The sequence below is a fragment of the Papaver somniferum genome, chromosome 1, assembly GCF_003573695.1.
Source record: "Papaver somniferum cultivar HN1 chromosome 1, ASM357369v1, whole genome shotgun sequence".
Taxonomy (NCBI): Eukaryota; Viridiplantae; Streptophyta; class Magnoliopsida; order Ranunculales; family Papaveraceae; genus Papaver; species Papaver somniferum.
In genome coordinates, this window is record NC_039358.1 from 119846137 (window position 1) to 119868465 (window position 22329).

The following is a 22329-nucleotide window of genomic DNA, read 5'->3' on the forward strand; positions in this document are numbered from 1 at the left end:
ATCTCAGTCTTTGTGCCATTACCACAAACAAAAGAGATAATGGTTTCACACTCATGGAGTTATAAAGATAGATTTATTAAAAACTCCAACTTTCAAATTGACCCTTCAGGCTAAGCATAGGCCATCAGAGTGGGAACAAGATGAGCTATAAATACGTTTGTCAGTCCATAAGGCCAAGCATTATGGGAGAGGGAATCCCTTTCCTATCCCTCAAATGTAGGAAGGGATATGGCTCAAAAGGCAACTTCATTATGGTCTCTTTTCATCCGTTTCCTACTTAGTTTCCGTGTGAATAATGACTTTCCATTTTTTTTCCCTTCCAAATTTTATTTCTACGGGTTTAGATAAATATTTATCATGAGTAAAAAAATTTGAAGAGAAAAAAATGGAGATATAATTGGAAATAAATAGTTTTAGTGGAAATAAAAGAGTTAAAAGTGAAAATCAAGAGCAAAAAAAATAATCTCAAACAGATATTGAGTATCCGTTTAAAATCATCCGTGTGATTTCCCTTCCGAACAAGGGGATCAGATCTGATCCACTTTGAATAGTAGGGAAGGGATATCCTTACATAAGTAGGGATATGGGAGAATATAGTAGTTGCGAAATTAGATTTTTCACTACATATGAGGGATTGGGAAGGGAAATAGGGCATCATAGTTCAAACAAAGTTTATGAAAATCTATTCAAGAGAGGAGTAATTTAATGTTGGCTAGCAATAACTCCGTTGTAGTCTAGGTGGTCAGGATACTCGGCTCTCACCCGAGAGACCCGGGTTCAAGTCCCGGCAACGGAATTGTTTTTTTTCTTTCCGGTTCAAATCCCGGCAACGGAATTCTTTTTCTTTTTTGGTTTAAAGATTCTTTTCTTTTAAAGCAACGGATTTTATTTTTTTTGACGCTTTTCTCTTATAAAGAAACACCCAGACAAAAGAGGACAACAAGAAACAGGAAGAAACTATGGATTGGATTATTATAGCTGGATCATGATTTTACATCTTTCTAGTCACATAGAAAAAGGATCACGGACAACATGCAATCTAAGGTTTGCTAACTTATTGTTGAGAGTTCGAGCTTCAAATACAACGTGCAATGATCTCACTTTTGAAGGGAGACACGAATAACATCAGATAGTTATCTTCGAGCTGGCCTCGTCATACTGTTCTTTCTCCTCATTTTGAATTGCCTGCAAACAGAGAAGTTGGTCTTTGTGAGAGTCCAGATGTGTAATGTGTGTAAAAATAAAAACAGTGTATCATGTATGGGGATTTTGAACTTCAAGTTCAAATAGAGAGGAATGAAGTATTAGAGAGAACTAACCACCACAACTAGACCTTCCATCAACTGAATTTGCAGCAGCTACATGCTGGAAAAATTCTTTCGTAGCATCTGTGTTGTTTACATCAACAATCAATCAAGTCAATTTTTGGCCAATGTAACATATGCTAATACTACAATAATACTCAAATATCATAAATATACCGTGCTTCATAGTCAAAGATGGGTCTTGTTCTTCTACATATCCAACCACCTGTGCAGGTATTCCTGCAACCATGCTAAGAGCCCAAAACAGATCAAAGAAGTCAGATTGATTCCTATAGACGCACTTTACAACAATGAACCATTTTATATGCTTACCAACGCAAACAAGTGATCCTCAATGATTTTTTTTTGCTCGATGTGTGATCCTCAATGATATTCAACAGTAATTTTAATTTAAAACAGAGTTTGCTAACTAACATGATAGTTAATAGATACAGGATATGTTATTCTTCATACCTATGTGCTGGAATATCCTCTAGCACAAGCGAACCAGCAGCTATCATAGCACCTTCACCTATTTTAATATTACCAAGTATAGTTGCACTAGCTCCAATTAGTGCACCTTGGCCTATTTTTGGATGACGATCCCCAATTTCTTTCCCTGTTCCACCTAATGTTACACCCTGCACAGAAGTCATGACCATCAAAATATCGGAATAAAATCCCAAACCAACAGTGTGAACTAAAAAACATCAACACATTCCGTTTCATGTCGTGATTAAGAATCTGATTAAAACTTCCAAAAAGTCAACGTGCAATACCGGTCACACTGCAAGTACAGAATTTTACTGCAATTTCATAGAACGATGATGGGCAAAAAGGTTTCTACTTGCCTGCATCAATGAAACTCTATTTCCTACAACAGCTGTTTCACCAATAACTACACCCGTCGCATGATCCAATAATACGCCATTCCCTATTTTCGCAGCTGATAAAATCACATCAGATCACGTCAGAAACTGAAAGCTAGTAATGGAGAAATTCCAAATCTCCATAGACCACTGAATAAAGAGAAGTCATATAATTCTGATCCGGTCATCAAAACCTGAACTACTTCTACTGATGCTTTTGAAAAGGTTGACAAACTATGACTCTAGGCACACAAATTCTGTACATGGGTTCAGGAGAAAGAGAGAGACAGATAGATAAATTATACCTGGGTGTATGTCAACTCCAAAAACCTACACACCAAACAAATGAAAACACGATAAATTAAAAGCAAGAAGATACAATTGCATGCAATTAACATAATTGGTATTTGGTCATCCAGGGAATTTAGGCCAAAGAATACCTCACTTATTCGGCTTTGTAAAGCTAAGGCCAAAACTTTACGTCCCTTGTTCCATAAAGCATGAGCTACTCGGTATGACTGTAAGGAATGGTAACCCTGAAAGAAATGAAAAAGGACAAAAGATGATCCTTTTGCAGGTAAGCACGGGACAAGATGCATGCAAGTAACTGCTGTAAAGTATATGCTTTCCCTGCTGTTGAAAGTACAACAAACCACATCTAATACTCTGAAACATGAGTTCCAGAAATAAAGAATGAAAGACTTACCTTTAGATATAACAAGACCCAGCAATACGACATACACGACGGATCCCTATCTTTAAAAGCCTGAAACAACAAATCTTCTTATGAACAAAAAAAGAACACTAAAACAGCAACCTTAAGAGCATTAACCAAAATGTGTAGAAAAAAGCACGGGTGAAAATCAGATGCCTTTCGGATGGCAATGAAATCACCTGCACATCTTGGCGAATTGAGCGTTGAATACCTCTATCATGCAACATAACATCGTAAAATATATCCAACAATTGCGTTGCTAAGAGTATGTTATCCTGTAGTCGATTAGCCAGAACAAACCCCAAAGCTTTCTCCAAACAATCATGAGATAAAACACTTGCATACAGAAAACTACTTAAGATTGGCTCCTTGTCTGCCTGAAAATTCATCAACAGTATATCACTATTTTTCTCAATCCTCACATTGAACTCCACAATACAGTTGAAAATTACAGTAACAAACAATCTAGACCAATTACTTAGAAAAATAAACTTTCATTTCAGTTAAATTTGTGGTCATCCAGCTCAAAACCAATTTGCAATGAGGCGGAGTAGTTACATGAACACTACGCTATTCGGCCAGACATTCTCATTCTTAAAAGTCCTTTTCACGTGCGGCGCTACCTTGAGCATCAGACATGAAAACTTTAACGTGGGGGTACTATTGGCCTACCATTGTCCCTTGATGTATGTGGTCCAGGTTTATGACTACGATACCATTTGTTAACTTGATTATTTTCCTAACTTTTAGTCATTATGATTAAAATTCACTTCTAATGAGTGATCAAACACATAATTAAAAGAAAAACACTAATTTCAACTCCATCAATAATTCATTCACTATATATTCCATGCAAAATCCAGATACAAAAATAAATTAGTAAAAAATTACCTCAATCTTTGCCTCTGTTTTGACAGCATCCCAAATAGGATCAGTTACAGTAATATTATCAGTCAAGAAATTAGAATCATCTAACTTCAAATTTCCCATGGCATAAACAGGAAAAACTTTCTCTAATCGATATTCCCTATATTTTGAAGCAGAATGAACTATAGGCCTTGTTTTTATCATCATCTTCTCCTTCTCTTCTTTTATCTCTTCTTTATCAACAACAACTACACACTCAGATAAACAACCACTTCTTTCCTCTCTTAAACAAGCCATTCACTCCAGGAAATCAATCAAAACCCCAACAAGATATAGAATTGAAAAAATCAAAATCAAAACCCTAGAAATTCATTTACTTATCCTTTGACAACATTATCAGAAGACGAAGAGATAATAGAATTGGTTGTTTAGGGAGAGAAAATGGGGGTGTGGAAGTTCAAACCTATTGTTGTCTATGACTCTGTAATTTTATACTGTTTCAATACAGTAAGATGACTGAGTTGCCCTTTTCTTTAGTTCCACTTGTTCGGTAGGGACTAGAGTAGAGACTGTATCAAGGCCAACAAGGAGGAAGTCCCACTGAGACTTCCTACCACCTAAAAGGCTCCTGAAAAAGGACCTTCATTATCCTGATAAAGTGGTGATAGATAGTGAGACAAGAATATGATTCGTTTTCTATATTATTGTATTGTACATTTGCTTCGTGGGTGTGCAATGCTGCGTGTCCATACTCTAAAAGAAAATGAAACTGAGCGCATATCTCCAGATAAGGTTTATATTTGACTAATATAATCTGGTTTGGCCTTGCCTTAACTCCAATTTCTTAAAGCTTCAAATGCCAGGGCTGGGCAGAGATAGCAGCGGAGATGTGTATTCTATTATTTTTAATTGCAATATACAATATGTGTGCAACTGGGAGTAGAATAAAATTTGTGTTTGGATTCTGGAAATAGCACAGAAACTATTTATCATGAAATGTGGAAATTGTCGTAGTAGTTGCATGGTCAATCTGTTACAGTCATGATATGATCACATTAAATTTGAATAGTGTTTTCCTTGGCTGTAATTTGAACAAGTCTTGTTTATTAGCAGTGGTGTGCACAAAAATAAAATTTGGAACGTGTTAGTGGTGCACCCGGAAGTGCAGAGTTTTCTTGTTACCTTGTAAGAGTGGTGTTGAATGTATGAAGCATCCTATAATGAATTTATATTGAAACACAAGTGTTCGATGGAGGTTTTGAGTCCCTCCAAGAACTCATCCATCTTAAATTTCAGTAAGTTTAATTCTGTGAACCATAACACAATCAAGCAACACTAAGAGCAAACTTGAATACATCTAGCACTGGGCTGGAACCAGATTAATGGATTCAATATTGCAACAGAACGACAAGTGTTTTACTTCGGTTCTACCCTTCAACCTTTAAGGCAATGCTTCAGATGGGACACCCTTCGAAGACTCTGTTCACCCTGTATTACCATTTTACATGCTAGGACGGCTCGAATCCCGATCATTGGCATTTCTCTGAAACTCCTACATGCTGTTGTTATAGAATTTGACAATTACTCACACAAACCAAAAGAATAATGTTCTTCTCTGCTACGAAGGCAAGTACAAAAACCAGGAGGCAGCAGTTGTGATCTTTCTGGAAATGCAGATTCTATGAATTCATATTCTACAATTTGCAGCTGTTCAAAAAAATAGTTATTTTTTACATTGTTAATACACAGAGTATGAAGAATGCAACATGGAAGAAAGAGCTATGATAATACAAACATCAGCTTAGAAAAATCACTCACCACAGAAAACGAACTGGTTGAGATCCAGAAAACGGCCTTGTTTAGCTGTATCGAAAGAGTTAAAAAGATTCCTGTAAAATAAAAAGGAAGTCATTTACCAAGAAACTGAGATGGTTTCTAGATTCTTGTAAGATCTAGTATCACAGTATAGAAGTTTTCATATCTTACAAGCAAGGTATCCATCTAGTTACACTCAAAATATAATGTCCAACAAAAAAGTAGGTTAGATCAAATTAGGCTGCATCTGTGAAACACATACAACACCGATATTCCAATGAAGAACACATTCCCAGTTCTATATGTACCATCTAAGCTTGATCATCATACCGAGTTTTAGAGAACATACCGAGCAGATTGCAAGAATATAGAAAGTGATATGAAGTCATCCAGACGAAATTTCCCACTTTTGTTTTTATCAAAGCTCTGAAATGGTCAAAAAGCAGCAACTTCAAGAGGTTATTAAAACAGTGGTTCATATCCTATTTAATGCTGGGTTAAACAATCACTCCTAAGCAGTTCATGAAGACCTACAGATGCCTTAGATTTTTTCTTAGGCCGACTGACCGATGAAATGATAAGTTAAAAGCTGCTATGGAGGGTAGACACTAGATTAAAGCTTTACCTCACAGACTGTGTAGAAAGCAGGTGAGTCCAGGGAGAAACCAACTTTAATCAATGCCTACAGTAAGATAACAAAATGGAAACAAAATTGACATATTTTGGGTATTAGCCTCGTGATATCTTGAATGGAATAACTAGAAGCAGTAGACAGGGAATAAGAGCAAAAGAAATACAATTAAAGTTATACACCAGAACAGTATGCATCACCAAGTTATGCTTGTTTACGAGGTCAATCACATACTTGGTCGGTTGTCCATCTACATGCCAAGAGAGATCACAATGCAAGGATCACCTCTGAAGGCATCATTTCAAACAGAAAATACTCAAGGGAACTGATGAGAAAACTCGATTTGTTCTTCACGCATGTCTATTACATTGTACAGTATGAAGAAAGAACTGTGAGCAGCACTTCAAGAAATCAACTGGAACATTCCAATCATTGAAGTAACACTTAAGTTCACAAAGTACACAAAGGGGACCTACTTCGAATAATTAAACGTCTTGAAACCTACCAACCACATATTCCAAAAGCCTTGTCTGTAATGTGCACTGCGATGGCTATTTGATTTGAAGTGGACAAAAGAGCCAGGAGATATGGTAGTTACTTTACCCTATTTTTCCCACTATTTTTATGGTATGAAGTTAATTGGAGCAAATTAAAAGCAGTATTTTGTTTATTGCCTCATAGAAATACTGTACCTCATAAGCATCATCAGTACCAAGATATCTACGACCTCTGCAACAACAATCAACTTAGATAGTAACACAAACTTTGCAACAACCCAAAAAATTCAACCATAAGCAACAACTAAGAAGCAGTATAAATTACCTCTCTAGGTCTGCGAAGGCTTGTTGTACCTACAAAACCATATACACTAAATCAAAAACATATTCGCGAAAACACTATGCTTTACGGAGCAACTCTTTTAGAAAACTGTTGGTGAAGAACGCCAAAGGTATCTCGGGCATCAAAAAGAACTGCCCATAAACCAATTTACATCTCTATATCAAAGCTAGGTTAACTCACCTTAAGAAGAAATTTGTTGAGGGCAACGAATTCTGAGAAAATGAAAAGGCCAAAATCCAAGTTAGAAACTTTCAGCAATATCCGGCTAAATTCTAGAAAATGATCAAGTATCGTCTTACGTTCAAAGCTCATAGTTCCATTCTTATCAAAATCATACATTCTGAAAACATGCAAACCAATCAAATCTCAGCTCAAGCAATCCAATCCTAATTAAAAGAAATCTCAGAAATGAAAAAAAAAGAAGAGGAAAATAAAAACCTAATCATCTGCTGAACAATTGAGATAGAGAATTCCAAATTCCCAATAGAAAAAGCTCTCTGGATTTGCACGAACCCAATCATAAATCAGAAAAAAAAAACCAAAAGAAAAAGGGAAGTAGGGGTTTTCGTTAAGAACCTGTAATTGAGGAGCAGTGATGTTTCCTGTGTTGTTTGAATCCACAACTCCAAACCATTCTCTCAAATTTGCTGTGTTTTCCATTTCTAATCAGTAATCACGTCTTTTATTTCCTCAGTCAACAAACTTCTAAGCTGATAAATGATAACCTTGCTTAAATAGTTAGGTAACTGATAAATAGTAGGACCCACACCAAGAAAGTAAACATTTCGTTTGTGCTGTGGTGGTCACTAGTCAGTGGTCTAAGCTGAAGAGGGAACAACTGGTCCTCTAGTGTGCGATCAAAGTTTTACTTAGGATTTTTAGTTGGTTTCTAGGAGTAAAGTCTGACCTTGGTTATTTGCAAATTGCATCCTTATAAATATACTACTCCGTAATTATTTAGCTTAGATGAGCCAGTTCAATGGATACAATTCAGTTCAATCTTAATGCCCATTGCTTCGTGCACATAGCCATGAACTTTTAAACAAGTAAGGTTCTGTTGAACTCATTTTCTTCAGGGTATAAATGATGCGTAAATCTGTACGAAGAATTGATGGTACTGCACAGCATGATATGAGTGAGATATGACATTTTCCATACAGCTGGTTCTTCATAGATTGTTATACTGCCTTTTAACCTTCTGAATTACTCCCTACCAATCAGTTACCCGCTTATCCAATCTTTCCACACAGCTTTCTTGGTACATTGTTATGTTGCCTTGTGACATTCTGCATATCAAATCTTTCCACAGAGATTGTTCTTCATGCATTGTTACATTGCCTATAGACATTCTGAATTACTCTTAACAATCTTTGCCTCACTTATCCAAAGGTTCCATTTCTTCAGACTGACATGTGCATATGCAAAGCCATATACATACTATTCCAAGGTTTCTTTTCTTCGTACTTGGTGATCCGGAGGTTCCACTTCTTCAGACTGACATCCGCATATGCAAAGCCATATACATTCTATTCCAAGTTTTTTTCTTCATACTTGGTGACTTTCTGTTCAAATATCTGGACCTCACCTGGTAGTGAATGCAGTAGTGCCAAATATCTGGAGTTCACCTGTAGCGAAAATGTTGTCAGAAACCATGGTATATTACAAATACCTGCAGCAAACCAAACTCTTACATATTTTCAGATGTCAGTCGCAATTGAATCATAGCTCAGAGAAAACTATGGTAGGTTATACAATTTCAGTCCCAAATGAATATATAGATTATTAGCATTTTAAGAAATATACTGATAAGAAGAGGAACAAATAATTACTGAGAGCAGAACATACATATCAACAACAGAAGTGATCCAATTTTATTATCGATAAACAGGATCCAAGTTGTTTATGACTACCAAACAGGGTCCAAAAATCCACATGATAAAAGGAGACAAGTAAACGAAAAACTAGTAGACTGTATATCTATGTTCCAGAGCAACAAAAGAAACCTATCTGAGAATCATAGGTTCTTAGGACCGATAAAGACTTCATCCCCCAGGGGCAACTTCTGTTGCACAATAGCGCCCTCACCCTCCTCCCTCACAAACTCTCACCCAAGATTGAACACTCCACTCCTCCAGTAAACGTATAACATTTGCATCCTGCTAGAGTTCAGTCTCTAAGAGAAATAGAGCTGGCTCTGATTTCGCTGCACACCCAAATTTATAGGTACTGTATTTTCGGTGAACTCCTGTGACTTTTCCAGATCCTGCTTTTTGATGGAAAGTAACCATCAATCTTGAGCATTCCCTGTGTACAACAAAACAAGAGATCAAACACAATTTATTAATGCTATCTAACTAATCTGATGAATCGACCACAAAACTATAATACGAGGCAGGATTAAAAATTACAACTTACTTGAGTTCATCTTCGCAGTACTTGGTGTGCCACTCACTAGTCTTGGTCCAATGCTTGGACCTACTAATAGTACACTGAGCTGTGTATATTGCAGATGCAGCTAATAGAGAGGGCGAGTATTTGAGCATTTCGTACTCGACTAAGCATAGCTCAATCATGAAGAAGGAAAGAAGCTCCAGCTGTGGATTCAAATCAAACTCTGAATCAGATTTACTCAATATGGTATTTACACAGATATAACTGAGAATTAGAAATGCTGCAACAAACCTTCTTGTCAGATTGGGCGGCCTTGAGAAACCTCCGCATAAATGTGTATGGGGTTGGTACTGACATGTTGAACTGCAACGTGTTTACCATGGATTTTTCCTGTAAATATAGGCATCATATAGCAGAGTTAGACCAATTATACCCTACATTGAAAAATTGAAGCTAACACAAGAAATTTATACAAGGGAGATGATTCAAATGAACATGAGAATTAAGCAAATTACCATGTCAAGGACTTCCTTCCTTGTGTAGGCCTTGTCAGATATCAAAATTAGATCCTCTACAACTGGTACCGAAACTTCTTCATATTTGCAAGCAAGTAGCATTGCTGTCACTCCAACCAACTGAAGCTTCTTTCTTAAAACAGTTTGACGCTCTAAGAATCGATCAATGAGATTGACTGTAAGGTATAAAGTCTCATCCATGAGCTCAAACTTGTAGTGGACTTCAATTAGCCAGTCAATAAGAATGCCTCTCATCTTTTCATTGATATCAAATTGTTGTGCCATATAAGTTGGTGAAACACAGCTAGAACCCTGGAATGATTTTGAGTTGGAGTTAAAATTTACCTCACATTGTTAACTGTGAAGGTTCACTAGCATTTCTCCAAAAGCACTAACACCATAGAAGTTATTAAATTGAAAATTGGGCAAACTGTAATGAGAAAGGTTCACAATACTAGTCTAGAAGCATATCATTCTGAATTACTAATTACTAACATCATAGAAACTCAAGTTGAAAATTGGGCAAACCTCAGTATTCCTGTGATGCGCAAATATATCTTCAATGTACTCAACAACAGCAAGGGGGTTCTTTTTGTCGCTGCTATCAATATCCATGACTTCCTCTTCTGCTATATCTTCCATTTCGACCTCTTCATCGTCCTAATAAAACCAATCATGCTCCCATTAGGCACAATAAAACACTCATCCCCATTCTCATAAACATCATTAGTTCATTACTAATCATGTACTTGACAGTATAGGTTTAAGAAACATACCATTTGATCGATCTCATCCAACATAGCTTCAGTATGCTTAACATACATCGGCACAAAGTTTTCATCACATGATTTATCCTCATCGACATCAATAATTGTGCAATCATCTGGGTCTTCTTCGAGAACAACCAAAGGAACTTGTTTTCTGGTTTCCTCAGGCTTAACTTGCGGGTAGGTTGGTGGCAATTGGTTGTTGGTGGTCTTCAACTGTGCCGCAAATTTCCTAAATCACAAACACAAGGAAAACAAATCAACAAAACTAGGTATGACATTTGGGGAAAACCAAAAAACAATCAAAATCAAAATTCATTTTATTCAATTTGAAACAAAGGGTTTTGTTCTGACCTTGTAATGGGTCGATGCGGGGGCTTATTGTGACAAATCCCATTGTTTCTGAATAAAGGGTTTGAGGCTTAGATAAGAGAATACATGAAAACAGAAGGAAAAAAATTGCATTTTGAAGATTGGGGTTCTACAGAAATTTTCTTACTCGGATAATGCTGGTTTTTTGCTAGCTTGATGATAAGGAGGTCCTCCGATTATATTTCGGTTAACTGCGGTCAGCGCTTTCCTTTGATGTCCTGTCTCCGATACCGTCTTCCCAACCACGCCTCTTTGATGTCCTAATTTATTTTAATTCCAACATCAACAAAAATAAGAATATCGTTCAAAATCAGTAATGGAATTTCACTTATAATCCTAAAATTCAAACTTTTTAAGACCAAATCAGAAAGAAAAAAAATTAAATTTGGGGATTTAAATAAATGCCGCTCAAAAGAAAATTCAAAAATATTTGATAAGAAATTATTGGATTTACCTTGGGCATTATTATTAATTGGTCCAATGACACCAGGAGCACTGTTTTCATCCGATCTCACCATTTTTCTTATCTAAGAAAAAAAATTCAGATTCATCAAGACTGTATTCAAAATTCAAATTTTTATTCAAAAAAGAAAATTAAGAAATAACCCAGATTAGGTCATATCGAGAAGAAATATCAAAACCCACAGTAGATGATTATTTATCGTTGACAAATCAAATCAAAATAGAAGGGTTATTATGATTTCTAACCTAGATTTTTTTCCTTAAATATCAAGATTTCAAATTTTTTTCAATCCAGACGACGAGGAGACTCACGAGAGACCCAAATCTTCAAACATAAAAGAAGATAATTGATTTTTAATAGAGAGATTAGGCAGATGATGATTTCATTGCAAGTAGCAATGAAAAATTGTATCTCTTGCTTCTCTCTCTGTGTCTGTCTCTTCTCTTGAGTTTTTCTCTCTCACTGGTTTTATTCAAGAAAAAAATAAAGACTCGGTGAGGATAAAAAAACATATGAGTTTCGGAAAAATTAAGACGAAAATAACGGATATATGTCTGCACACACATGACTCTCTCTTTTCAATACAACGGCTAGTTTATTATAGCCGTTAGATCTTTCAAAACGATGAAAAGTCGCGTTGTTTTGAGTTTTAGCTTCTTAACGGTTACTTGTTTCAAATTTTGAGTTTAAGAGTTTTTCTTTGTATACCACTAGACTAGAGGTGCGCTCTTCACCACTCAGCTACTTTCTCTCTTTCGTGTCACTTTCTCTTTTAACTTTTGGATTTCGTACACCCCCATTGCGGGTGTGACCGGGTTGTTTAAGGTATCCGTAGCCAACTCGAAACCAAACAAAACTGATCTTCCAAACAAAGTCTTGATGTTTGTTTCCAGTGTTTACAGCAGGTTTGAATCCGTTTATGATGGTCCGATTTATCTATTTTCTATCGATTAATAAAAATTACAGTGCCAACGAGTTTTAAACATCACACTATTGACATGGTTTTTATGTTATATGCCATCTTTCGGGCAAATTTCGGATTTTCATAATTTCAACAGTTCAAAAAATTTCAATCATCTTAGCAACGTGCATTTTTGCAGTCTATGATGGTGCATTACCACGGCAAGTTTTCACCAATCCTGTAATCAGTTTACTAACCCCCATTTAAAGTGGGTTCACAAAGTAAATTCAAGGTTTATGCTAGAAAGACTAGACTACCCTCCAAAATTTGGGTTCAAACTTCAAACAGTAGTACATTGTGTGTAAACCACACTTTACGTGCAAATCTACCACTCATTAATTACTGCAGTCAAATCAATAACTTGTTGCATCAATCAGATTATCAAATACATCTAACGGTTAAGAGCTAGGTTATGGTTTGGACATGGTTATTGTGTGTTGTAGCTGTCCACATCAAAGAATATCATATGTTTATTGTGGTAAAACTTGAGACAGGAATATCGATGACTCATATAATCTTATTAAGTATAAAGCCTTTGCATTGACAGAGATTCATTCAGAATTCAGATTCGTCTCCTACTAAATTAAATGAAGCCGTTAGGAAACATTTAAAGTATCAAGATAATTTGAACTTTTTGACAACCTGTAATAGTGTATAGTGTATCCGTTTGAACCATTTAACCCATGCTTAATCTAATTAAAACTTCCATTAACTTTTTAATTAGTCTTATTATAATAACAAATACTGCTTTAATTGTACTGTCTTAGCGCCGTACACGTGGACTTACCGATCAACCTAAACCATTGTTAAGAACCGGACATCTTCGAAACGTACAAATATTCTACAAGAAACTCGAAAACTTTCATAATTTTTTTTCCAGAAATGTGGTTGTATTTTAGGCCATGAATATCATAATCAATGGACTCCACGTAACAAAGTGATAGATCGTGGTAAAAATTGTGGTACATACTCAATATATGTTAATCACATTAATTAGGGAGAAATTAAAACTTGTCCTAAATTTAAGTATTGCATCAAATTATTTTTTGTTTTGGAATGTTTTGATGAGTAAGCAGTGAAAATTTTCTTAAAATATTACAATTAATCAAATAATTAGCAAAGTGATTACTAATTGGTGTGATTATATATAAAGACAACATTTAAGAAGACGACTAAGAATGCCACACAATGAGGTATCAGTCAGAACTTAGAAGAATTCAGCAAAAACAAAACACAAAGAGTCAAAATACCTTAGAAAAGGGAATTTTGGAAAAGCTAGCACAAATTTGAAAGTGTGATTTGTCCTTGTTTCTAATTTTAGCTTTGCATGATTCAAATTTCACGCTCCAGACATGGACATCGTTTGCTGCACTAGGAAATTATCAATCGTGGAGACGCTGCATTATGGAAAAATCGACAGCCATTTTGGGAGCTAAACTTTAGAAGGTTATTATTGGGGCGTCACATTCCATTAGAGGGGCGTCACCTAATAGGACAAAAACGGGTCACCCAGAAGTAATATTAAAAATCCCTTATCTCAAATAATTTTGTAATGACCGAACAACCCTTTAGTTAATTTTAATTTTATTAGATAATAATTAATTCTACGGTTGGAATCAATCCAAACCTGGACGTAAAACCAATTTTTACGGTTGGAATCAACCCAAACCTGGACGTAAAATGAATTTCTACGGTTGGAATTAAAAGGAACCTGGACGTAAAATTGAAATTTACGGCTAGGTTGACGAAAGGAAAATTCAGTAAACTAAACCTAGACGTAAAATTGAAAATTACGGTTGGAATTCAACTAAACCTAGACATAATACAACATGCAAATCAAAGTTTACGGTTGAATTTAACTAAACCTAGACGTAAGTTCTTCAAAAACTAAATTACGGTTGAAAAATCTAGTAACGCACCCAGACGTAACACTAGCAAAAAGTAACTAAAACCCTAATTTTACTTCGATTTCATTCAATCTAACCTATTTTAAGCACAAAAACAAGTAAACAAAGATGGGTATGTTCGATTATTACCTTACATACACCATGGGTTTGTTCGATGAAATGAATTCAAATGGATTTACGATGAAAAGGATGAAGAGAAAGAGGAGAGGAAGAAGAAGAGCAATTGAAATGTGAAGAATAAAGAATAGAAATTAGGTTTTGTTTCTGTTTTTAAGTTTTAATTTTAATTGAAGGGTAGTTTGGACAGTTGCTATTGAATCAAAAGTACCCCATAAGGGCCATAACCAGATTTTTGGTCACTAGATATCCAAGTGAAGCCCCTCTATTAGATGGTGACGTCCCAATAATAGCCTTCAAACTTTAAATGGAGATATGACCGAAGCGATCCGAAGACATTTGTTGGTTTCCTAAGCCTTAAAGATTTATATTTTAGGAACTAAAAAGAAAGAAAGCGGTTATGGCGTATTGGCGTTGATTCTCGAAGCAAGACGGAACGAGAGCCCAAACAAGGCACATCCCCAAGGAAGAGAAGGCCCATTGACACACGTATAACGCGTTTGGATGAAAAAATCTGCTTCTGACTTCTGTTTTTCCAGAAGTTGAAGTCAGAAGCAAAATTATTTTGCTTCATCAAAAGTTAATTTTTTGATTTCTAGAAATCGTTTTGAAATTTGACAGCTAAACTGACTTCTAACTTTTCGATTTCTAGAAGTTGAAAAGCTACTTCTGATGTGCAATCCAAACAGGCTATTGCGTACTGTTTGGTAATCTTATCTTGGACAAAAAACTAACTAATTGTAAGAAAAAAAATATATATTTATAACCTAAATTAAAAAATTCAACCAAAATATAATGTATACGAACAAAAAAAATAGTAAATTATCTAATACTTAAATTTTTGATTCCTTAAAATCAATCAACCATTTAAAATTGAACATTAATCAAGAATTTCTGTTATATAAAAGATTTGATACAGTGATAATACGATAATTACAATATGTAAAGAAAACGAAAGAATACAAACAAAAGGTGCAAACAAATTAGGACGGATAGGGTATAATAAGAAAGTAGAAAACTATTCAAGTCCTAACTCCTAATTAATCCCATAAAATTTTTCCCTTATATTTTATGTAAATTATAATCCGATTCCCCCAAAAAGAACAAAAGCAAAAAATATTACAGAGCTAAACACTGAAAACTATCAACTGCAAAATCTAAAGTAGGCAATTTCTGGCATTTCAATACGCTTCAAAAATTCCGGCCTTCCATTGTGCATTGTTCTTTCTCCAACTGTAAATTCTGCACCTTTCTTGGCTAAAAAATATGCAGAAAAATTCGTTTCCCTGAAACAGTGCTCAAATCTAGCACATTCCAATTTGTGTCTTGTTTTTAGCCATCTTGTTTTTATAAACCATGGAATTGTACCTCTCCAAAAATCACTAATGACTGATTTAAAATATGACCTGATTATTAACCTCTTAGCACCCAATACAGAAGCCCATTCAATTACACAGATAACAACAAACATTTCTGCAATGAAATTTTGCAATACCAATTCCACCTGACATTATACCAATTACTTGACATATATGGTAATTATACCAAAACCAGTTGTAACTGGGTTACGAATTGAGTCATCGCAACAAAATAGTACATAACCATAATCTGGAACAAACCAAGATCATTAATTCCTTGATACAGCTATATTAGTGTGTCTAATGTCTCCTTTGAAAAAAATCAATTATACTATGATCATAGTTTTGTTTCCATTTTGTGCCCTACATTCGGTAACCCGCTTCATGAACTATCTAACGGATCCTTCTTTTGAATTCATTGAGATGAGGGATTTTTTCATCAAAGAGTTGTTTTTTCTTTTGAGACCATATTTCTTTCATTGTTGCACATGCAGTTGTTATCAAATTTCTTTTATCAATGGACTTTTCTGCTGAGCTGCTTTACACACATCATCAAAGGAAGTTGGTATCTTAAAACCAAAAATGCAACATGGTCAAAACCATATTTCTAAGATGAAATTAAACTGCCACATAATATGTTCCATACAGTCTTGTCCTGACTCCTGCCACAGATATACATCATGTAGATACCATTTCAAAACCATTTTCTTTCATTGCTTCATCATCAACATACAATTTATGTTTAATTCTACATATATTGCTTGCAATGCTATGGTGAAGAAATGGTTTCCAAATAACAAAAGGCCAAGTTACTTTTGGTTCCTTAACCTAATTTTTCCAAATGCTGCATAAGTTGAGAATTTACCCTTTAAGTCACCGCTCCACACCCATTATATCTTTTTCCCCACTAACTTCAGGCAGAGTTGTAGAAGCAAAACAATTTTGAATCTCATCAGGATTGCACCAAATTTTCCCCTGCATTAAATCCTTAATTTTCATGTTTATGTTATCTTTAACAAAATTAGTGAGTCCAATATCACTTATTATTGGACACTACCCAATCCATATGTCAAACCAAACTGAAATTTTTGAAACGTCTCCAATACACCACATAATATCATTCTGTAATGAATTCCAAGCCCATTTGAGACTAGATCACACAGTAGATTGCTTCTAATTTGTGTTCTATTAACCATTCTTATATGTAAACTTTGCTAAGAAAAACATAGCCCATTATTCTTTACAATTTATTATCTTTCAAAACATTTTCTTAAGCAAAGCTTGTTCACAGTTTCTAATCCTATGGCACCCAGACCTCCTTCACAAAATGGAGCATAAACTTTCTTCCATGCTAAAGTTTTATACTTCCTCACCTTACTGTCACCAGATCACAAAAAATTCCTTATGATTTGCTCATATACCTTAATTGTTAGAGCATTGCTCGGTCGAACTCACAAGTGTTGTTATCTCAAGCTTGTTTTCCAATTTAGTTGTCAAAACTATATCTTGATTTCTATTCTACTATTAGTTAAGTCTCGGATTAGGATATAAGATGCAGTTGAGAATCGGACATCACTGCGTTCTACCGTTTGAAGTTGAAGATCAACCGAAGCTTTTGGAGAACTTCTTCAACAAAAGGTAAGTGAAGACTGAACCACCTATTTATGAAGATATATTCATCTTTCCATCTATGAGACGTGGTCGCATAACTGATTAGACTATCGTAAGCGTATCAAGAATTTCGGGTCAAGTTTATCTTGGTAATTAGTTCTCGAAATATATATGATTAAGCTTAATGAACATTTGTTCATACTTGATGAATTTCGGTTAAGAACGGTTTATTGTCCATCTAAATTATGATTCAAGATTATCATTCGAAAATAGCATGGAACGGTGATTTGTGTCATTGATGTTATTTGGGAGTGTTTCAAATTGATCTAGAGAGAAATATAGAACTACTGAAAATCTGGATACAAGACATTATGCATACCAGTTTCAAAAACTGGAAAACAGTTATAGGTCCGGAGCCATAGTACATGTACCCACATAGCTATAGTTCGACAACGACTTAGTGGTGTGCATACCTGGTATCCATACCACAAAAAGTCTGTGAACTCGTGAACCTGGAATGGTATCCCCAATCTTTATCCCTCCACAATTGAGAATTCTTGGTGGAGTCGTGAGTTTGCGGAATTAGTCTATTTCCTTGAATCAGGTGTTCAAAGTCTCGATATTTGTGGTTTTATCATTTATCAAATGACCTCAATGACTTCACCCATCAAGATGTTAGGTTACCCTTGCTTGATTATACAAATTTGTCGTGATCGTGGTCTTGATTCGATTGGAAACTCTCTAGGGGTTCCCAAACCGGTTCGTCCGTGTACCTTTAGACGCATAAGGGAGAATGTGTGCAAAAGACAAAGAGATGCTTCAATTAATGATTGTGACCCTACCACTTTGAGTCTTCTTCAAGAAATTCATAAGGGTATGTGTAAGGTCGATTCAAGGGTGAAGTGTGTCCAAGAACAATTGTCTTCGGTTGCAACGAAGTTTCCAGAGCTCAAGGAATAATTGAACACAATTCAAGCATATTGGAGTATCTCCGATGAGGAAGAAGAGTAATTTGTGTTCCTATTTTCCTAGTAAATCTTCTATTTTCTTATTTTTATTAGAAGAATAACTAGAGTTTGGAATAGTCATTATTATGATTACACATATCTATGTCCAACGTTTTCATCTTCATGTTTTTAGATTTATTGGTTTAAATTCTAAATTTGTTTGGAAGATGATTTTTTCAGTATTAATCATTATGGTTTTATATATTGCAATATTGTTATGGGATATATGTGTTTGCGTCCGTGAACTATGACTATCCCATACCGTGTCAAAATAAAAGTCTTTTATATGTCGATATGCATGTATTGATAAAAGAATGAATAGACTTTTGACAAATACAAAAGTTAAGCCTATTATGTCAATTATTGATGGAAGATAGGTTAAAATCTTTTGTTTCAAGGATTATGTCTATTGTATGTCATTGTGCGAATAGTGATGGAAAATAGAATGAATCCTTGTGTATTCCGCAGTAATTGATCTTCCCTGATCCATATTTTATGTATTATTGTGAGGCTCCGTAAAGTGTCTTATGCTGAGCATTGAACGACCAAGTTGATTATTTTCATGATTAGCTATGTTTTTGTTCCGTAAGGTACTTTATGTCGAGAATATTCAACTAAATTAATCATCTTGTTTGGTTATTTAGTTGTTGCTTCGTAAGTTTTTTTTATGTCGAGCACGACCAATTAAATTGATTACTTTTGTGATTAGTTTGATTGTGTATTTCGATTAGATTAATTACGGGTTCTCTTGTGATTAATCTAATTCTATATTTTGAGTCTCCATAAGTTTACTTATGTTGAGCATTTGTCGATTAAATTAATCATGAGTTCTCTTGTGGTTAGTTTAATTGAATATTTTGGATTCAAATTTATACTTGTATGTGATTTTTTATGTCCAAAGAAATCCTTCTTTTCCTTCGAAATTAAGGTCGCTCTTGTTGTTCTCTCGGGAATGACATTTTATGGGGGAGAGTTTTTTTTGAACTTGCGCTTAATTACCAAATCTTTGTGGGGGAGTGCGGCTGTGGAATATTATAGGGGTTATCTTGTATCTTTACAAACTCCTTGATGAATGCATTTAGCTGTGGCTTTATGATTGCATCTAAATAAGATGATATACTTTTGCTTTCTTTTGGTCAAGAAATGTCTCTTTCGGAAATTTCATTAGGATCCCGTTCTTGTACCTTTGCCAATTTTATTGACAAAAATGGGGAGAATTAATATGTAGTTCACACTACACATACATATGGTTTTCGGATCATTATGTAAGGGGGAGTGGTTTCCATGTGAGAGGAGTATTGACTAATGGGGAGTGATACATGTTACCATAGTATTGTTGTTGAAGTTGTGATACAATTGGACTTTGACGCTGTGTAATGATACTATGACACTGTATAACAATGATTGAGAATTATTGTTTTCTTGTTGTTATAGCTACGGATTTTCAACAACGATGATACCAAACTTACAACCTTTGGGATCATTGGAGTACTTGGAAGTGACGAAGGTTTCGAGTAATGTTGAAGATAAAGCATGTGGAATAGGAGCTACAAAAGTTTATTTATTTATTTTTTTGTATTCCATATGTATTAATAGTTTTGTCACTAAAATTGACAAAGGGGGAGATTGTTAGAGCATTGCTCGGTCGAACTCGCATGCGTTGCTATCTCAAGCATGTTTGTCAATGTTAGTGATCAAAACTATAAGTCTTGATTTCTAGCCTATATAGCTAAAGGTCTCAGACTAGGATAGAAAGTGTAGTTGAGCTCAAGACTCCATGGCAATCATCATACAAGACGAAGGACTACTCAAGGAACTGGTGGATATTCATCGACTAAAAGGTATGTGGAGACTTGAACTTATCTGTCACTCAAAAGTCTGTCTACTTTATCTCCTATTCTTGAGACAAAAGTCGTTTTGATATATAGACTTTCATTATACACATTTGCTATTCCGAGTTGAGTGTAACTCGCCTATTTATTTCTCGAAATATGTGTTGGTAAGATTTCGCTTTAGCCAAATTCATCTTTACCTAGTGACGAATGTCATGTTATGTTTCAATCACTTTGGAAATTGCTCTGACGAAAAATGGTCTGTGAATAACGGCTATATAACGTCATCTGAGAATGTTTTAATGATTAAAATGAGAGTTTAGATTACATAACCATTGGTAGGATATAAGCATTGTTGTGGAAACACATATATGTATAAGTCCTTATTCCTTGAACCAAAGTTTGCGAACTTTGTTGATCAAGAGAAACGGAATGTGGCGTGAGCCAAGTCCGCGAACTGGCGGAAGTTCTCGACCCGAGAATTTCTGATGGAGTTTGTGAACTCCTTCCATGAGCTTAAGTCCGCGAACTTGAGAAGGTTATATCTAAAATAGGTTGTTCTTGAACTCATGTTTATATAAACTAAGGAATGCTTTTGCAAACCGTGGCTATAAAGTTCATGAACCGATTCGAGTGAATCAAACCGTTTTTGCTTCGATTGTGTCTTGTGTAGTTACATAAGATCTAAGCAATTGAACAACTCTCTAACTAGTTCATTTGAGTCATTTGAACTAGTTATGGTGAAGAAGAATATGGTGGATATGAAAGTAATCATATGGATAACCATTTGGTTAACTATTGTTAAACCAACAAATGTTAATGTTTGGGAACGGTTACATAAACCCAAAATTGGACATTTCATTTGTGTGTAACAAGCTAAGTTTTCGATCCAACGGTTGACAAATATTAGCTTGAATCTAATTAGGTTTTCATCTAACGGTGAATATTGAATGCTTTGTTACCAAGCTAACATTGATTGCAAACCCTGATTTGAAAGACTATATAAAGGAGAACTCTAGTAATTGGGAAACCTAATCCCACACCTTACGTGTGATACTAGTTGCAGAGCTAGAGTCGATTCTCCTTTAACCTTTGGTTTCTTCTTCTAAAACCAGGTTAACGACTTAAATACTTCATTGGGATTGTGAAGCCAGACCGATACTACTTTTCTTGTAGTTGTGTGATCTGATCTTGCATCTTCTGTCGTTACAAGTACAATTGTAATAATTGGCTCGAGATTTATATCTCCGATAGGCAAGATAGAAAAGTAATCACAAACACTTCGTCTCATCGTTTGTCATTCCACAATATCTTTTTTCGCTGTGTCGATTAGGATTATTGTGAGGTGGTTGATAATAATAGGTTGTTCTTCGGGAATATAAGTCTGATTTATCAATTGCTTCCTGTTCGCCTTGATTTATCAAAAGACGGAACAAAAATCGTAGGTATATTCGTGGGAGACGGATTTATCTATTACAGTAGACTTTTCTGTGTGATACAGATTTGTTTATTAAAGTCTTCGACTTTGGGTCGTAACAACTCTTAGTTGTGGGTGAGATCAGCTAAGGGAATCAAGTACGTAGCATCCTGCTGGGACCAGAGACGTAGGAGAATAATTGTACCTTGGATCAGTGTGAGATTGATTGGGGTTCAACTACAGTCCAGACTGAAGTTAGTTTGGAGTAGGCTAGTGTCTGTAGCGGCTTAATACAATGTGTGTTCAATCTGGACTAGGTCCCGGGGGTTTTCTGCATTTGCGGTTTCCTCGTTAACAAAATTCTGATGTTTGTGTTATTTATTTTCCGCGTTATATTTTGTTATATAATTGAAATATCACAGGTTGTGCGTTGTTCAATCAATTAGAATACCCGACCTTTTGGTTGTTGATTTAAATTGATTGACACTTGGATATTGGTCTTTGGTACCATCCAAGTTATCTCTCTAGTATTTGATAAAGACTCGCAGATTTCTATTTGCTTGAGTATAT

At 35.3% G+C, this 22329-nt stretch overlaps 3 protein-coding genes and 1 non-coding gene across 4 annotated transcripts; 1 reads left to right on the forward strand and 3 right to left on the reverse strand.

Moving 5' to 3' along the window:
- Positions 1-723: 723 nt before the first annotated feature.
- TRNAE-CUC lies at positions 724-796 on the forward strand. Its single transcript has one exon. It is a non-coding gene; the product is annotated as a tRNA-Glu (tRNA).
- A 149-nt stretch (positions 797-945) lies between these two features.
- On the reverse strand, positions 946-4244 carry LOC113298451 (serine acetyltransferase 2-like). The gene is made up of 10 exons (XM_026547204.1): positions 3780-4244; positions 3068-3265; positions 2880-2939; positions 2614-2709; positions 2479-2503; positions 2156-2250; positions 1779-1945; positions 1482-1555; positions 1320-1388; positions 946-1185 (listed from the first exon to the last, which is right to left on the reverse strand). The coding sequence occupies exons 1-10, from the start codon at positions 4050-4052 to the stop codon at positions 1172-1174; spliced, it is 1071 nt and encodes a 356-aa protein (XP_026402989.1). The 5' UTR covers positions 4053-4244; the 3' UTR covers positions 946-1171.
- A 708-nt stretch (positions 4245-4952) lies between these two features.
- LOC113298468 (penta-EF hand domain-containing protein 2-like) lies at positions 4953-7769 on the reverse strand. Its single transcript, XM_026547226.1, has 10 exons — positions 7618-7769; positions 7480-7538; positions 7341-7381; positions 7222-7253; positions 7024-7052; positions 6894-6930; positions 6196-6252; positions 5920-5996; positions 5574-5644; positions 4953-5462 (listed from the first exon to the last, which is right to left on the reverse strand). Exons 1-10 carry the CDS (start codon positions 7699-7701, stop codon positions 5443-5445), a joined length of 507 nt encoding a protein of 168 aa, XP_026403011.1. The 5' UTR covers positions 7702-7769; the 3' UTR covers positions 4953-5442.
- Positions 7770-8887: 1118 nt separating this feature from the next.
- LOC113298458 (G2/mitotic-specific cyclin-2-like) lies at positions 8888-12039 on the reverse strand. Its single transcript, XM_026547215.1, has 10 exons — positions 11795-12039; positions 11541-11613; positions 11214-11346; positions 11069-11116; positions 10724-10946; positions 10476-10607; positions 9948-10259; positions 9724-9822; positions 9457-9635; positions 8888-9345 (listed from the first exon to the last, which is right to left on the reverse strand). Exons 2-10 carry the CDS (start codon positions 11602-11604, stop codon positions 9201-9203), a joined length of 1335 nt encoding a protein of 444 aa, XP_026403000.1. The 5' UTR covers positions 11605-11613; positions 11795-12039; the 3' UTR covers positions 8888-9200.
- Between the last annotated feature and the right edge of the window lie 10290 nt (positions 12040-22329).

Bases quoted from the DNA above. Each gene is read 5' to 3' on its own strand.
- LOC113298458 (XM_026547215.1), bottom strand. From the start codon at position 11,604: ATGGTGAGATCGGATGAAAACAGTGCTCCTGGTGTCATTGGACCAATT. The intron at 11,347-11,540 runs GTAAATCCAATA...AAAATAAATTAG, and splicing joins AATTAATAATAATGCCCAAG to GACATCAAAGAGGCGTGGTT. The intron at 9,823-9,947 runs GTAATTTGCTTA...CTATATTTACAG, and splicing joins GGAAGGAAGTCCTTGACATG to GAAAAATCCATGGTAAACAC.
- LOC113298468 (XM_026547226.1), bottom strand. From the start codon at position 7,701: ATGGAAAACACAGCAAATTTGAGAGAATGGTTTGGAGTTGTGGATTCA. The intron at 7,053-7,221 runs GTGAGTTAACCT...ATGGTTTTGTAG, and splicing joins TCAACAAATTTCTTCTTAAG to GTACAACAAGCCTTCGCAGA. The intron at 5,645-5,919 runs GTATGTTCTCTA...TTTATTTTACAG, and splicing joins ATATTCTTGCAATCTGCTCG to GAATCTTTTTAACTCTTTCG.
- LOC113298451 (XM_026547204.1), bottom strand. From the start codon at position 4,052: ATGGCTTGTTTAAGAGAGGAAAGAAGTGGTTGTTTATCTGAGTGTGTA. The intron at 2,710-2,879 runs GTAAGTCTTTCA...CATTTCTTTCAG, and splicing joins GGGTCTTGTTATATCTAAAG to GGTTACCATTCCTTACAGTC. The intron at 2,504-2,613 runs GTATTCTTTGGC...TTTGGTGTGTAG, and splicing joins TACAAAGCCGAATAAGTGAG to GTTTTTGGAGTTGACATACA.